Source organism: Typha angustifolia, chromosome 12 (genome assembly GCF_048772165.1).
Source record: "Typha angustifolia cultivar Huaian chromosome 12, ASM4877216v1, whole genome shotgun sequence".
NCBI lineage: Eukaryota > Viridiplantae > Streptophyta > Magnoliopsida > Poales > Typhaceae > Typha > Typha angustifolia.
Window position 1 is genome coordinate 1,825,163 of NC_133250.1, and position 17,232 is coordinate 1,842,394.

The 17,232-nt window shown below is 36.4% G+C and overlaps 2 protein-coding genes across 4 annotated transcripts; both read right to left on the reverse strand.

Annotated features, from left to right (window-relative positions):
• Positions 1 to 132: 132 nt before the first annotated feature.
• LOC140772336 (FRIGIDA-like protein 3) lies at positions 133 to 5,550 on the reverse strand. Of its 3 annotated transcripts, none has more exons than XM_073114362.1 (5): positions 5,156 to 5,550; positions 4,578 to 4,678; positions 3,425 to 4,476; positions 2,817 to 2,986; positions 133 to 811 (listed from the first exon to the last, which is right to left on the reverse strand). In XM_073114362.1, exons 3-5 carry the CDS (start codon positions 4,464 to 4,466, stop codon positions 365 to 367), a joined length of 1,659 nt encoding a protein of 552 aa, XP_072970463.1. In that variant the 5' UTR covers positions 4,467 to 4,476; positions 4,578 to 4,678; positions 5,156 to 5,550; the 3' UTR covers positions 133 to 364. The 3 variants fall into 3 exon arrangements, with proteins under 3 accessions (XP_072970463.1, XP_072970461.1, XP_072970462.1); XM_073114360.1 differs by having other exon boundaries at positions 4,578 to 4,698; XM_073114361.1 differs by lacking the exon at positions 4,578 to 4,678 and having other exon boundaries at positions 5,156 to 5,549.
• A 3,449-nt stretch (positions 5,551 to 8,999) lies between these two features.
• On the reverse strand, positions 9,000 to 10,539 carry LOC140771983 (polygalacturonase-like). The gene is made up of 4 exons (XM_073113840.1): positions 10,120 to 10,539; positions 9,736 to 10,025; positions 9,426 to 9,654; positions 9,000 to 9,331 (listed from the first exon to the last, which is right to left on the reverse strand). Exons 1-4 carry the CDS (start codon positions 10,537 to 10,539, stop codon positions 9,113 to 9,115), a joined length of 1,158 nt encoding a protein of 385 aa, XP_072969941.1. The 3' UTR covers positions 9,000 to 9,112.
• Between the last annotated feature and the right edge of the window lie 6,693 nt (positions 10,540 to 17,232).

A 17,232-nucleotide genomic window follows, 5' to 3' on the forward strand; every position in this document is an offset into this window, starting at 1 on the left:
ACCAGCTTAATTCCATGTTCATGATCCCGAAGATGATGAACTGTTCCGAGACTAGCTGGAACCATTTATAGACAGTAGTAAAACTTGGATCTATATTCAAAATAGACAAAATAATCATTCTAGTACAAGACATCCTGAAAATGAACTTAGCGATGATGGACAAGAACAGCATGTACAGTGAAACTATGACTACTCATTAGTAGTAACATATCTCATCAGTCGAAAGGATAAAAATTATAGGATTTTCATTACACGCAATGAACAAAACACAAGGAACAGAACTATCTTCTCTTGTTTTTCTTTTTCCTTTTGGAACTACTGAGACTACTAAATTAATAAACTACAGGACCCTGCAGGTTAAGACTTAACAGTTAGAGAACATCTCAGTTGCCCGTCTCTCTCTGTCAGTATATATAGGGGGCTGGTACTGAATCTGATAGCCATTTCTATAGTATGTTGTATTTGTAGGAGAGATGTAGGGAGTCGAACCTACCAGTGTTGGGTAACGGGTTTCTGCAGGGTATGCATATTGTCTGCCATGTGGATATGGATGCCTTTCAGTAGTTGCTTGGTAGAAGCTTTTGTTAGGGAAGTTGGTAACACGGGATGTGTAGGTCAAACCATTAGCACAAGCCCTCTTGGATTGAGGTTTTGCTGCTTCAGCAGTCCTCCTTTTGTCAGCCTTGGCTTTCTCAAGCTGAATGACTCGTTTCTGGAGTGGATCTACAGGGCATTGCTCCTCAAGTTTATGCTCCTCAATGCACTTGATAATGGCTTTAAGGGAAGACAGCTCATGTTCATTCATTTCGTCCTGAAATAACAAGTATAAAGGCAAAATTACTTACAAACATAAACTGAGTATATAATAAAATGAAAAGAAAACAATCATGACAGAAAGCAAGTTAGTTTATATTTCTCCCAAGTCTACCTGAAAATAAAACAAAGTGGGCTAAGAGTGGTCATACAATCAGATAAAATCAAGGCTGCAATCATGAAATTCATGACACAAACTAAACTGAAAGTATTATCATGGAACTTCAAAACTTAGTGGTAAATTAAACCTTTGCATGAGTTACGGAGGATGATATTAGTCAAACCAAAGAATGTTTACAAAATATGCAGACTGAAGAAGGTATAAACAAAAATTAAATAGTGCAGCTCAATAATAGACTGAAACTGCATGGTATGTTCATGCGGAACTTGGCAAAGCATCTTCTTCTCAAACAGAAATGACCAATCACAAGCAAAAACTCGCAACAAAGAAGAAAATATGCATCTCTAGACAAGATAAACATCCCTAATCCCATACTACCCTAGTCATCAAAATTTAAAATGACTTCTCATGAGTCACGATGTCAAATAGCTGCCAGGCAGAAGTACCTCAGATTCAATGGTTTTCAAATTCAGTCGTTCGAAACTACTGAGTCAGGTCCTTAGATTTATTTATTTCATTGAAGTATGCATGCAACTGCAAAGTCAGCATCCCTAAACATGAAAGTCCTCAAGACTAGACGAGCAGAAGAGTAGAACAATGCAGTACTAAGGTCTTGCAAGAATAGTTACAATCCAAAATGAAAAGTTAAAATGTTATACACTAAGAAGTTAGAATCATCAATTGTAAATTGAGTTGAACTAATATGATTAAGATTATTCACTGAGATGTGCAGAACAATACATATAAACAAATCTATAACAAATTTGTCCTGCGAAAATTGGAAGTTGTTAGGTTTTTAATTGTTGGCAATTGTGTACAAAATATTCTAAATGTATTTTTACATGTATATAAGCTTTATACAAGTCTAGAATATCTCTGGTTTGAAGAATTGCAAGATTATTGGAGAAAAGCTGTTGAGTTCAGACCGCGTTTCACAAACGCGTTCGAACGCAGTGCATTCACAAACGCGTTCGAATGCGGATACTGCGTTCACACAGACCGAGAGCCGCGTTCACAAACGCATTCGAACGCGGGTACTGCGTTCACACAGACCGAGAGCAGCGTTCACAAACGCGTTCGAACGCAACCTAAAGAATTCAAGCTGTCGCGTTCGAACGCACTTAGGCCCGTTCGAACACACCTGAGATCAAGTCAGGCCGTTCGAACGCTGTTCGAACGCACCAACGAAGTTTGAAAATCTTGAACTTTTGTGAGTACGGATAAGACTTGGATTTAGCTCTATCTTGGAGATCATATATAAGGATTGTGATGCTCTATCTCTAGGGTAGTTGAAGAAGTATTATTGAAGGAGACTTCTTGAGGCTACATTGGTTCTTCAACGAACAAGATTCCACTCATCTACAAGAATTTAATCTTTTGTATTAAGGACTACCTAGACGAAAGATCAATCTCGAAAGCTACTGAGATTGGACATCAATCACGAGAAGCAGTGAATCGTGGGTTCTAGTGAGCAAGACTGAGAGGAACAAAGTCGTTTGGATCGACGGATTGTTTTGTGAGTCAGTCTTGTAACTGCTACTATCATAGTGATTGGTTTTGATCCGAGTTTGGATACGTGTTTTTTTTCTGATTGGGTTTTTCCACGTTAAAATCTTTGCGTTCATCTCTGCTTTCGTTCTTAATATTTCTTCGGACTTTTACTTAAGCGAACGAGCGATATCATTGCCTAGTGTTTAGATACATACGTGTGTCTAGGGATTTTTTCAGAAGTAATAACAACAATTGTATGATGTGGTATAAGGACCCTCCATAAGCAGAACTTGACAAATTCAGACAGTTGTTAGATCAATGCATCAGACCCAAAATGTGGTTAGTCAACTCATAAGGAATGAAAAATGGCAAGCTAGAAATTACAATCTACCTGTGCTCCAGGAGACATGTTTCCGGCCTTGATGTAAGATACCTTCCTCACCTCCTTCAAGTATGCTTTCAGTAAGGGAACTGGTTCGAATTGCTCCGTCAGCCCAAATGCATATGCCAGATTAATGGCATCTATTTGCCTTCCAGTATCCAGTAGCACTTGTATCACACCTGAGGAATTATAATTTGATAAGAAGAGAAAAGCAAATGAATAGTAGATTAGCAGTCAATAGGCAATAGTACCAGAAGCATTAGTTAAATTGATACACAAAATAAAGGATGAATCCTACAATTATACAAATCGAGGCAGCAGACTCATCCATATAATTATACTCCTAAAAGACATAAAAACCACCTCAAACAGGCAATAGAAATGTAACTTATCAGATTAGGTTCCTCTTATCCTTGGTAATATACATCAGTAAAATGAAAATATCATATCATGAAATTAAGTACAGCAGCATTAGTCTCTCATTCTTTTATATGTAATTTTATTCAAGACATCTAAAGAAGGTAGGTAAAGTTACAGTATATCGAATGAAAAAATAAATAATCATATCAAATTACTTTTGAAAAATATGTATGACTTTGACATAATATGAGGCCAACCTGGCATCTTTTGAGACAACCCAAGTGATTGACATAGTTCACATGTTTGACGACGTCGGCTGACAGATGGTACCAGTTTGCATAGTTCATCGTCATCAAATTCAGATACAATATCAAAAGTAGCCAGAAGCTGGAGAAACGCATGAGCTTCCAATGAATTCCCACTGCTGGCATCAATATCAAGAACATCTAGTTTTAGCTTCCAGTCAGAAGCAATCACCTTTGCTTGCTCTTTAACATCTGATGTAAGCATTAAATTTTTTGAAAGTGAACTAGTTACAGCATCATCAGCCAGCAATTCTCCAAGGGATTCCATTAACATGAGACAAGTCCTCCGCATGCCCAAAAGCATCCCATCTCTTTTTCCACCTAATCCTAGATTTTCTCCAAAGTAGAAGTCATTCAGGGAATTCAACACTAGAGAAAAAGGATCAGGTGCACCTTTTAGTGCATCTGGGACTTCCTCGCGGATGGAGGCCAGATTCTTACGATTGTCTGATATGAACTTATGAAGCCCTTTGGCATTCATTTCTTCACATAGAGCCATAAGTTCTGACTGAGGCTTAACATCTCCACCAGCTTCTTCAATAAATATCACATCTTCCGAGTCAAATTTGGTAGCCTTAATATCAGAATTTTCTTCCAAAGAACCATCAGGTATGCCATTGCTTGCACAATTAAGAGTAGGTTCCAAATTTGATATTCTATATTTCTCAAACATTTCAGCTAGTGCCGCATCTCTTTTATCTTGCAGTCGATCCAATGACACAAGCTCCTTAGCCACAACTGCAGCTTCACACTTTCCCAACATCTTGTGGGACTCCGTGACCTTTCCCAAGTATTCATTTTCCCTATCTTCCAATTCACAAAACCTTTTCTTCAATGACTTCTCAAGCCCATGAAAATGTTCTTCAAGTTCTCTCCATTTCAAATTCAAAGAGATGGCACTATGTCGTTCAAGTTCAGAGAACACCTGCTGAAGTTGTCGTATCTTACAGGTTGTCGAATCAAAGAGTGTAGCAGCTGGCTGGTTATCAGCCATGACAAAAGTCCTGGCAAAAAGAAGAAAAGAGCTCAACAATACATCAAATTCTTTATTGCAAATAGATCCATATCACATAAAGAGTAGAAAGCAAAATCAAGAACTAAGTACCGGTATGTTTGGAACCAATTCTAGTCGGATTTCAATTGATTTCATTCAGAAATGAAGTCCACCCAAATTCAACCTCGTATCAGTAAATTGCATTGCACTTACTGAAATCCATCCAAATCCACTAAAATCAATTTAAATCTCGTCAATTAATGGTTTCAAACAACATATTTGAAGAAAATATATTCCAAACAATTGAATTCCATGGATTTGGGGTTCCCAAACAGGGTCTCTAAGGTCACCAACAATACAAGTACTTATAATTATTTAATTGAACATGTCAGATGCCCTGTAATAGTGTAATGACACAAATTGTAAGGATTTTTGCTTTGCGAATCTTTATAGAATAGTAAAACGACAAGAGAAACTAAAATTACTATGACATAAAACAAAATAAATGTTTAATAGTCAAATTTGCACACTCCCCACCCACACCAACCGAAAGAAACCTTAAAACCCTGATACACCAACAACCAATCCATCTATATCACCCTCACCAATAAGCCGATGTCTTGATATTCAACCCGCAAGTATAATTTAATACGAAATCCAAAAATTGGAGTTTTGGGTAAGAATCTTACAACAATTAACGAAAGAAATCCGTGGCTTGGGGATTTAAGGTAGCTGAAGAAGTAGCGGGGAGTGAGAGAGGAAGCAATCCAACAGCATCATCGAATCAGGATCGAGAGAGAAAATATAAGTTTAGAATCCCCTCTTTTATATCAGAGACAGAGAGCAGAAGGAAGAGGATAAAGTGTACGGTGCGGATAAAATTTATCCTACGAAATAAAGAGTTCGTTATTCTCGAACTTATTCGATGTAATCGAAACCGTCGATTTGTGGATGGACGGTTAGGATGGTGACAAATTGACCGTGGAGTAGGAATGATGATCGAGGGTCCCATAGGTAGTAATGATGGATGAGAGAGCATGGAGGTTAGGGTTCTAATGATGGGATGAACTATTATCACGTGTGATGGAATTTTTTTATTTTTTAAATAAATTTTTTTGTTTAAGAGTTTTTGACCGAAGTAAACCTAATCCAAAAAAATTTCATCAACCGTGCTGACGGTGTACCAGGATGTGACACAAGGGGTGCAGCATAGCACTCCTCCTAGTAGCTTCGTCTCAACTCATCGTTGAGGTTGCTGTCGCAGCTCGTTGCTCGGGTTCTCATTCTCATTGGGTGATCTAGCCTGAGGGGGAGAGAGATTTGAATCCATAACTTAAATTTTTAAACCTACCCTCTCTCTCTCCTCTTTCTTTCTTCCTCCCTCCCTCAAGCTAGGGCACCTGACGATAGTATGAACTCTAGCAACTAACTCAAGCGACAACAAGTGGCGAGCGGTAATGGCAACTGCGAAGGTAAATAGTACCTTACATTTTTTTTTTCTCCCTCTCCTTTTTAATGAAGTTTTCAATAAACACTAATAAAATCTGCATTTAAATTTAGATGAAAATGCCAACAAGTTCAGCTGATGCAAATTAGATTGATTAATTTCAACTCAATCTTATTTCTACCGGAGTTAGTGTCTAAATCATAATTAAGCTGCTCATTAAGTGGATTTAATATTAAATCTAGCTTGAATTGAATCATGCTTGAAGCATTAATTATTAATTCCTAGTAACTATATATATATAATATTTATACATTATATAATAGTAATAGTAGACTTTGAGTCTTATTGAATTGGGCCTGATTAAGTCGATTTGTGTTCAAGCATGACCTGAAATTAAATTCAAGCATAACCTAATACGCTAAGCTTAACTCATTTCATATATACAAGCAGAGCTTGATCGAGCTGAACTTGAGTCTCCCGAGCTCGTGATTATTTATGACCGCGCTAAATGAGAAAAATATAGTAAGATCTTGCAAATGTGTTGGATAAGGATAAGGATGGAAGAGAAAGAAAGAGAGAGATGGTATCTTCCTTTCTGCTCTAACTAACTATTCCTTAATAAAATTAAGGTTCTCATCCATCATCTCAAAATTCCAATTCTCCTAGAAAAGAAAAAGGTAATGAGTTTTATGCCGAATGTTCTATATTCTAGGGAAGAAGATAATTGTTGATGAAGAGACATCATCACCACTTAACATGATAAAAAGATATAGATCAAAATAACCACAGAAAGAAAAACATATATGATATCAAGAAACTTTTCTAAACAACAAAGTTATAGGGAGAATTATATATTTAACTCTTGTGGTTTGATCCAATTTTAACTTATATTTATATTTTATACGTCAAAAAATAGATTTTCCATCCAAATTTATTGTACAAGTGACCACATTATTCATACTATCCTTAGGACCAAATTATTCATACCAACTTCAAATTAAAAGAAAGTCGCAACTCAGGGGGCTCAAAACTTACCGGCTTCCACTGAAGTCGGCGAATCTAGGGCACCGCTTTGAGATTTTTTACTTGATTAGCTCCAAAAAGCTTAGGCATCTCAGCTATTATAATTTATAAACACCACCTTCTTGCTATTTAAATAGAAATCAACTTTGGACTAGAAGAGAATCCAATCAAAAGGACAATCTAGAGCTTAAGAAATGTAATCTTATAGAGCAAACTAAGTTGAAATAAATCTATTCAATGACAGAATTACAATTTAGGTTTTCTTTTTTTGTATGTATATTCTTCAAATATTTCTTGTTTAATATTATTTATATAGGAACCTATCCGGTTACTTTTCAAGTTAAGCCTCAATAATATAATAGAAAAAATAAAATACTCTTAACTAAGAAAAATATATGAAAACAAGTATAATGATAGTTCGGAAACTCTAAGGTGTATCCCTACAAAAATAAAAAGTATATGTGTAAAAATTGTGTATTTTGAAAAGTATATATGTAAATATTAAATTTAGAAGAGCGTAGAAGTAAATATGAAATTTTTGAAGGGTTTATATACGTACCAAAAAGAAAAACTCTATAATTTATCTCATGTGATTTACCTCCATTTTAACTTACCTTAGTATATACTACAAAGTTAAGCACTTAACTCTAACAGTATTCTATTAGTGCTAATATTTATCACCAGACTACCCCCTACCATCTACAAATCAGACTGTATTTATATGGGAGTAATTTAGTCTTTTTATGTTTCAGTTAATACCTAACAAACAGTTGAGAGATGTATAAGGAGGTGAATTAAAATTGGGTCAAACTGTAAGTTTGATAAATTGCAGTTTCTCCTATAATTGACTATGAGAAATAGCTGCTGATACTAAAAGACCACCAAAGTTCCTCTAAAAGAGGTGTAGATGTATGTTGCTGCACTACTATGTGAACAGAGAAGATGGAGATCTAGCATGGAAGATAAGAGACACCATGCATAGCCAAGAATACTCGCCCTTACAACCAAATCAAGATTTTCAGGCAAATTCCACTGCTGGAGTTGCTGAAAATAAAAAACTTAGAAGATGGTCAAAGGCAAGTCATTCTTGGCTATTCAAGACAGACTCTTTCTCCATGCAAAGACCTCTCTTCTGCTCTCCTTCTGAAGATGATGATGCTGTTGCTTGATTTCCCCTCCCTTGCTCGCCTTCGCATGTATTTATAATCTCAACAGGCGTATCGATAAGATCTCGCTTGCGCAACTGTTTGTTAGTCAATTAGAATATATTCTTGGTTTAGTGCTTGTGTTTCACATCAATGGAGAAACAAATCCTTAATGCCAAGAGCTGATCTTCTGGTCAGATATGTTACGACTCACTAGCACAAGATTCTATTATTCCGTAATAAGAGTACTTGGATTCCTCCATGGCAAAGTCAAATGCAATCCACTATTAAAGAGAACAGCTCTTTGATTCTCTCCAACTTGGGACTTTGACTGGTTTTCAGAATTAATCCACTGAGATTATGTTCCACAAGTTGATTGGTGTCTCCCAACTTTCCACTCTTAAGCTAACTTTGTGGGGGAGCCATTTATACATAGATATCCATATCCTAGAGAGATCTGAAAAATATTCTGAAGTAATAATGGATAACTTCTTTACTGCAAGTAGGGGCTAAGTTTGCTCAAAGTATATCTCTCAAAAGGAAGAGCTTTACGCTGTCAGATGTTGCTGATCTTTTAGATTCTTTTCCATTTATCAATAGTAGATTAGAGTGGCTATAAAAAAGAATAACTAGTAAATCAATCACATCTTTAAAGAACCTCTTTATGTCAACTCTAGTATTTTAATTTTTCTCTACAATCTTGAGGAGTCTATTGAATTCAGCCACATATACTCATGACAGCCAAACTGAATGTCAATATAGCAGGAATTTATCTTTACATCAAGAATAAGAGATAGCATGCTACCGAAACAACACTAAAAAGGCTTTGCTCGGATATCAGCTACTTCACAAATGATTAGCTCTTTTTCCACTTAATAATAGTTTTATTCATAGATATCATGAATATAAGTGAACACAATCAATCCCAGAATCACTAGAATTAAAGGAAAAACTACGTACATCCTAAAAACCAATAAACTTAACATTTAACCTAGAAAAATTAAAAAAGAAAAGAAGAACATAATTCACGATTATAGACAAGTGGGTGGAATCACCGAGCCAGACGTGTTAACCTCGGCATTACTACAAAATGAATGAGTTGGTTGGCTACGACTCGAGAGATTTACATTTTTTAATAATATTTGTTCGCAGGGATTGCTCAGACTGCAGTCGAAATGCACAGCTTCCATATTTGTGGATGTTCCTTTGATGTCCACGTACTGCACATTAGTAATCTTGACTCCAGAATTCTGTAACAAAAGGATGATAAGATCAATAAGATCAAGAACACAAATAGCAAACTTTGTAATGATCTAATATTAAATGAGCCACTATATAAGTTACCTCGTGAGGACAATCTTCATGTCCTGGACAATAATTCTGATCTATGATAATTGGATTATTGACATCTTTCATAGTAATTTGATGAAATTTAATATTGCTGACATAGGAATTGCTTGGTCTTGCAAATGTTTTGATCCTAAGACCGTTGCTAGTTCCTGTAAATATAATGTTGCTTACTGATATATTCTCCACTGGATTCTCATTCACTACATCAGCTAGACTTCCAATACTTGATACACATGTCAAAAGAAGAAGAAAAATAGTCAGCATAAAGAAGAAATATGAGAGGAACTGAAAGAAAATACAATACCTTATGCCATGTCCAGGGCCACAATTGATGTTTTGAATTGAGAGATTGGTAGTACCACGAGAGATCGAGATACAATCATCACCTGTCATTATGCTACTATTTGTGATCAAAAGATCGTTTGAATCCATTGTATGTATTCCATCAGTATTAGGGCTATCTTCGGGTGCAGTAATCGTCGCATTTCTTATCGAAACTTTCTCGCTATTATTGATCATGATGTGGAAAAACTTGCTATTCTTTGAAGCTAAGTTGTTAATGCTGATGTTGTAGCCATTACTGATGACAAGCGACTACAAACAGAGGAAAAAGAAATTACTTCATTACTGTTATAAGACAAGACTAATTAGGGCATGAGTTTTACAATGAGATAGATCAAAAACTCACCACGGGCCCAAATGGGCAGTCATTGTTCTTGGACTTACAGTCCCATAAGGTGTGACCTCGGGCATCAATAGTGCCTCCAGAGATAGACAAGTTATTAACTTTGTAGAAAAAAATCCAATAGTTGGAATCATCGTAAGTAGATGATGCGATTATCGTCCCCTCGATCCAAAACTCGATTGATGGACTTGTGCAGTAACCTTCGAAGTTTGCATTATGGAGGAGAAACCTTCCTGGGGGCACGTAGATCTTCGCTGCAAATCTATCGTCACAAGCGTGATCCCATGCACGACTAAAAGCCTCGCTTGCGTCGGATCGACCGTCATCGATTGCGCCGAAATCGACGACGTTGTAAGTATTTTGAGACAAGACGGGAACAAAGAAGATGATGATTAAGAAACATGAAGGTAGAAAGAGCTTCATAATTTATTCACGTTAGAATAAAAGAGGTTAAGTTGTGAATGTATATATATAGATAGATACATAAAGATCCCTCAATCTTAAAAATATATCCAAATATTTTAACTGAATTTTTTATAATTAATTATTAACAGATATTTGTTTGGATTATAAAAGATAAATTCAAATCTTAACAAATCTTTATCTCAAATCTTAGATCAAGATTATCAAAATCATTATCCGTTTGCCAAACATATCCTCTAAGTTGGAGATGAGAACAAAGGATGCGGAACTAGAAATTTTTGCATCTTATACTTTTCTTTTTTAAAATTAGGGTTAATTATCCTGACACCCCTTAACTATATCTCATTTTTCATATTACCACTAAATTTTTTTAGTCATAACTTAACAATAAAATAAAATAATTAAATTACAAACTACCCATTTCTCCACCAAACCAACTATCATTTCTCCTCCCAAAACCAAAACCACCCGCCCTCTTGGTCGATGCACATGTTTATCGAGGGTCGTCGACACGTGCCTTCCTCTCGATGACGTAGTGGCCGAGGGTAGCCAACCCACATGCGCGGCTTCCTCTCGGTGGCGCAGTGACCAAGGGTGAGCAGCTCAACCTCACCGTTGTCGCCCTCACTGCCCTCACCCTTACCCTCTCACTATCACCCTCCACCCTCACTATCACCCTCCACCCTCGCCTCACCCTCACCCTCACTGTTTGCACCCCTGCCCTCATCCTCGCCCCTCGTCTTCACCAGAAGCATTAAGTGAGCCAGCTTCGCAATCGAAGTGCCACTGGTTCAATGGTGTTCATTTTGCCCTCGATGGCTATCCTGCCCCTTTAAATTTCTCGTCGTTGGCATGTCTTATAACTTCTTTTCCAATTAATAGAGAATCGCAAACTTGTTTGCCAAACCTTGTATTTTGCTTGTCTTTGCTTTGTCGCAATCCAAAAACAGGTGCATCGCTTGGGAAGCGAACGGCTGACTTAACTTTGCTACTTGAAAGTTGGGTGCCGCGCGGTCGTTGTCTATCTCAAAGACTTTGTCCGTGACAAGTAAGAAATATGAGGCGAGGGATAGGGGAGAAGGGGAAGATGGAGATTGGCTCTCTTGGTTGATTTCCAATATCGTTGGTGGTGGGGAAGAGATGTTAGCAGAGAGGTGATGGTGAAGGGGAGGTTGAGCTACCCTAATTTAATTAAAGAGTTAATTTTACATTTTGAGATTGATTATTAGCCACGAAAGCTAACTCGAAAAATTGTAAACTAAAACACTATTAATATATTTATGATTGTAATTTCCCATGTGTATGAGTAGTTGATAGATATTATATAAATTACGGGAGGTTTAAATAACAGGATCTTTTTCTTTTTTTAAAAGTGAATATATTATCCAAATATATAATATTTTTCCCTACTTTTCATATTTTAATATAATAAATATTTCTAAGATATTCAATTAATAGATAAACACAAATCAATGAAATAATCTTTTATTTCTTCATATTGTCTAAACTATTTTTAATTTACCTATTCACAAATAACGGCGGTGACGAAAAATGCGTAATGACGAAAAATACGTAATGACCAACTATACCACTAATAAGTTAATAAGGTAATCAATTTAGCCATAACCAAAAAATAAATTAAATTAAATTAAATTAAATTAAATTGCCATTCCTCATCCCTCATCGTCGTCGCGTTTCCTCACCCTCAGCCCACCCTCACCGCCCTCTCCCTCACCTCCTGCCCTGACCACCTACACCATCACCGCCCTCACCTTCATCGCCTTGACCCTCCGCCCTCACTTTCACCGCCCGCACCCCTACCTTCATCCTCGACCCTCGTCCTCACCGCATGTAAAAGTGCTATCAATGTTAAGGCGGGGGAAGGGGGAGAAGGGGAAGGTGGAGATTGGCTCTCTTGGGTTGACTGGTGCTCGTCGGTGGCGGGGAGGAGATGTCAGCAATAGTTATGTCGGCATTGTCGGCTTCCGGGGGAAGTTGGTGATGGTGAAGAGGAGGTTGAGATAAGATTGAAGATAAATTAATCCTAATTATATAATTTAATTAGACAGTCTACATAAAATTGTATTTTAAATCTCGTCCTAATTATATATCTATTAATTTGATTGAAATGATTTTGGGATTAATTAACAGCCACATAAGCTAACTCACATTAAAATTTCTCTATTATAATCTAAAAAAGTTTAGGGGGACTTCATAAAAATCGATTAAAATTTCTCTATTATAATCTAAAAAAGTTTAGGGGTACTTCATAAAAATCGGGTTTATCGGGTATAGTTCAGGTGTAAACCTAATTAACCCAAAAAAAAATGTTCCATATATAAAGTTTTCATTTCCAAATAATTACATTTTATTATTAAAAACTATACTATGTAAGAAACTTTAGATATGTTTTATTTTGATATACCTAAAATATTTTCAATTATGAAAAATAATATTTTTATATGAATTTATATATTATTAGAGATATTGCATCTTCATTCAAAATTTCTATCTGCAAAAAGGCATGTCGCCAAAACTCTTTGATAAGACATCTAGAATACATAAAAATTTGATGCATTAAGGGTGTAAAGGAGTTAAGCTTGGGCTAGCTAGATAGCTCGACTTAGCTCGAGAGGTGGAAATGTTCAGCTCAACTCGAGCTAAGGATGCTTAGTGTAAATGAGCCGAGCTTGAGTGATAAAGATCAGTTCAGTGGTGAAGACATATTCCATGATTCCGGTAGGTTTAGTTTTGGTGAGAAGGATTTGAGGATGTTTTAGTTTTGGTGAGAAGGATTTGAGGATGTTTGATTATCGGTTTGGGAGATGAAGGATTTGACAAGTTATTGACTTTCTAGAAGAAAATCCAATAGTTGGAATCATCGTAGATGATGCGATTATCGTCCCCTCGATCCAAAACTCGATGTACTTGTGCAGTAACCTTCAAAGTTTGCATTATGGAGGAGAAAGGGGTAGGTAGATCTTCGCTGCAACCGTCATCGATTGCACCAAGACGGGAACGAAGAAGATAATGGTTAAGAAACATGAATGTAGAAAGAGATTCATAATTTATTCACGTTAGAATAAAAGAGGTTAAGTTGTGAATGTATATATATATAGATAGATACATTAGATCCTCAATCTTAAGAAGGATATCCAAATATTTTAACTGAATTTTCTATAATTAATTATTAACGGATATTTGTTTGGATTATAAAAGATAAATTCAAAGGATAGGCACCTAGAAATTTGTATATATTTCTATATTGCATCCTATATTTTTATTTTTTAAAATAAGAGTTAATTACATTGACACCTTTTGAATTATACCTATTTTCATGGATTGACGAAAAGTGAAGCGGGTCACGACAATGACGAGTAATGACCAACTATACCCATAATAATTTAACAAGATCATCAATTTAGCCATAACCTGAAAATAAAATAAAATAAAATAATTAAATTACCAACCATCCATCTTCTCCACCAAACCAACTACCACCCGCCCTCCTCGTCGATGCACATGCGTGCCTTCCTCTCGGCGATGCAGTGATCGAGGGTAGTGGCCGAGGGTAGCCGGCACACATGCGCGCCTTCCTCTCGGCGGCGCAGTGGCCAAGCAGCTCGCCCTCATTGTCGTCGCTCTCATTGCCATCACCCTTGGCCCTCACTCTCGCCCCTCACCGCCCTCATCCTCTCCATCGCCCTCACCACCCTCACCTTCACCTCTTGCACCCCTGCCCTCATCCTCGGCCCTCGTCCTCACCGTGTGTAGATTGGCTCTCCTGGGTCGATTCATGCTCGTTGGTGGTGGGTAGGAGATGTCGACAACAGGTAGGAGATGTCTACAGCAGCAATCTCAACATCGCCAGCTTCCAGAGGTTGAGCTAGGATTGAAGATAAATTAATCCTAATTATATCTCTTATTATCTTAATTTAATTAAAGAGTCAACATAAAGCTGTATTTAAATCTTTTATTGTCCTAATTATATCTCTATTAATTTGATTGAAATGCACAATGATTATATCTAAGTTATTTTGAGATTAATTAACAGCCACGTAAATTAACTCGTCTAATTTTTCTCACGGTAGGAAGGGTGACATTAAAATTTCTTTAAAATGTCAGCATAATTAACCCTTAAAAAAATCATGACTACTAATATCTATGATTGGAATTTCACATGTGTATTAGTAGATGACGGATATTATATAAATCACAATAGGTTTAAAGAATACATGCCCTTTCTTTTCTTTTTTTTAAAACGAACATATTATCCAAATCTAGATATAATATTTTTTTTCTACTTTTCATATTATAATATAATAAATATTTCTAATATATTAAATTAATAGATAAATACAAATCAATGAAATAATCTTCTATTTCTTTATATCGTCTAAATTTTTTTTGTGATTTCCTAATTTGCACTCTAACCACGGAGTTAAATAAGTAATTTATTTGATTACAGATAGAATAACTTAATGTCGGACCAAAGGGAGCCTTAGGACAAATCTATGCAGGTGAACCATCGATCAATTTTTTTTTTTTACAGTTAACTAAGTTGACAGTTGTTAAACTTACCCAATTTCCACGAAGACCCCTAAACTATTTTAGGTTATAATATTCCATCCTAAACTTTGGGGCAAAGTGAAATTAGTAATGGCGGTGACGGAAAACACATAATGACCAACTATACCACTAATAAGTTAACAAGATCATCAATTTAGCCATAACCAAAAATTCAAAAAATAAATAAATTAAATTACCATCCATTTCTCCACCAAACCCACAACCATTCCTCATCCCCTTACTCTCAGGCCCCACCCTCATTGCTTGCACCATCATCGCCCTCTCCTGCACCATCATTGCTCTCACTCTCACCACCTTGACCCTTCGCCCTCACCTTCACCGCCCGCATCCCTGCCCTCATCCTTGGCCCTCGTCCTCACCGCATGTAGAAGTGCTACCGACGTTAAGGCGGGGGAAGGGGAAGGTGGAGATTGGCTCTCTTGGGTCGATTTGTGCTCGTCGGTAGCGGGGAGAAGATGTCGGCACCAGCGATCTCGACACCATCGGCTTCTAGGTACTTCGATGATGGTGAAAGGGAGGTTGAGCTAGGATTGAAGATAAATTAATCCTAACTAATTCTAATTATATCTCTTGTTATCCTAATTTAATTAAAGAGTCAACATAAAGCTGTATTTAAATCTCTTATTATCCTAATTATATCTCTATTAATTTGATTGAAATGCACAACGAGGGCATCTAAGTCATTTTGGGATTAATTAACGGCCACATAAGCTAACTCGTCCAATTTTTCTCACGGTACACTAATGGAAGGGTGACATTAAAATTTCTCTAAAATTTAGGGTGCAAATTGTAACTTAAAAAGTTTAGAGGGTCTCCATAAAAATCGGATATAGTTCAGGGGATGTCAGTGTAATTAACAAAAAAAAAGTTTCCATATGATTTTCATTTCCAAATAATTACATTTTTTTATTAAAAACTATACTATGTAAGAAACTTTAGATATGTTTTATTTTTATATACCTAAAATATTTTTAATTATGAAAAATAATATTTTTATAAGAATTTATATATTATTAGATATATTGCACCTCCATTCAAAATTTCTATCTGCCCAAAGGGATATCGCCAAAAACTCTTTGATAATATATAAAAATTTGATCCGGGGTGTAAATGAGAAGCTTGAGCGAGCTAGCTAGCTCGGCTTAGCTCGAGAGGTGGAAATGTTCAGCTCAACTCGAGCTAGAAAAGCTATGCTCGGCTCAGCTCATCTCCAAGTTGGTGAGGACAAGAGCGGCTTCAATGAAGACTCTCGGTAAGAGTTCGCTGAGGATGCTTGGTGTAAATAAGCCGAGCTTGAGTAGTAAAGATGAGTTTGGCAGTAAAGATGGAGATGGTTGGTGATGAAGATGGATTTCACGAGCCGTGCCTATTAAGAGATGGGTTTTAGATTTCAGTGATGAGTGGTGACAAGTTAAGGTAGGTTTTGAGTTTTGGTGGGGAGGATTTGGGGATGGTCGGTTATCGGTTTGGGGAGACGAAGGTTAGAGACCTTCCAAGCTCGGATTTTTTTTCTCATTTGTTCATGTGCAATGTATGAGGGCTATGGGTAATGATATAGTTTCTTGGCTCGCAATAATAATATAGTTTCTTGGCTTGCAATAATAATAATAATAATATTTTTTTTTACTATTTGAATTATTTAGATATAACTATTTTGTTATATGAGCGAGTAATATTTCCTCTATATCTGAAGCTCTGCCAGCAAATAATTCCGCCAACCGTTCCGATTAACTAGCCACAGCATATTCAAATTATGCGGATATCTCTCCAATAAAAAATATACTTAAAATGAGACCATAATCTTATATCATAAATTAGTAGTACTTAAATACTAAGTTATAACGGTGACATGTTAGGTCCACCTGAGAGATGTTTCATATTGATGATGGATCTTTGAAGGTATTTTTTTTTAATTTTAATTTTTTATGTAAAGTTTCTAATAATTCGTCATCCATGAGCTCCTCTCTACAAACTACTTCTCTTCTTACCAAAGAGAAAATTCCGACAAAAAATAAAAATAAAAATGAAAAGAAAATTCAGACCGATCCGACGGTCCAGATCGAATTCGGTAACAAAATTTCTCAGAGTCCTCGGTCCGCCTCC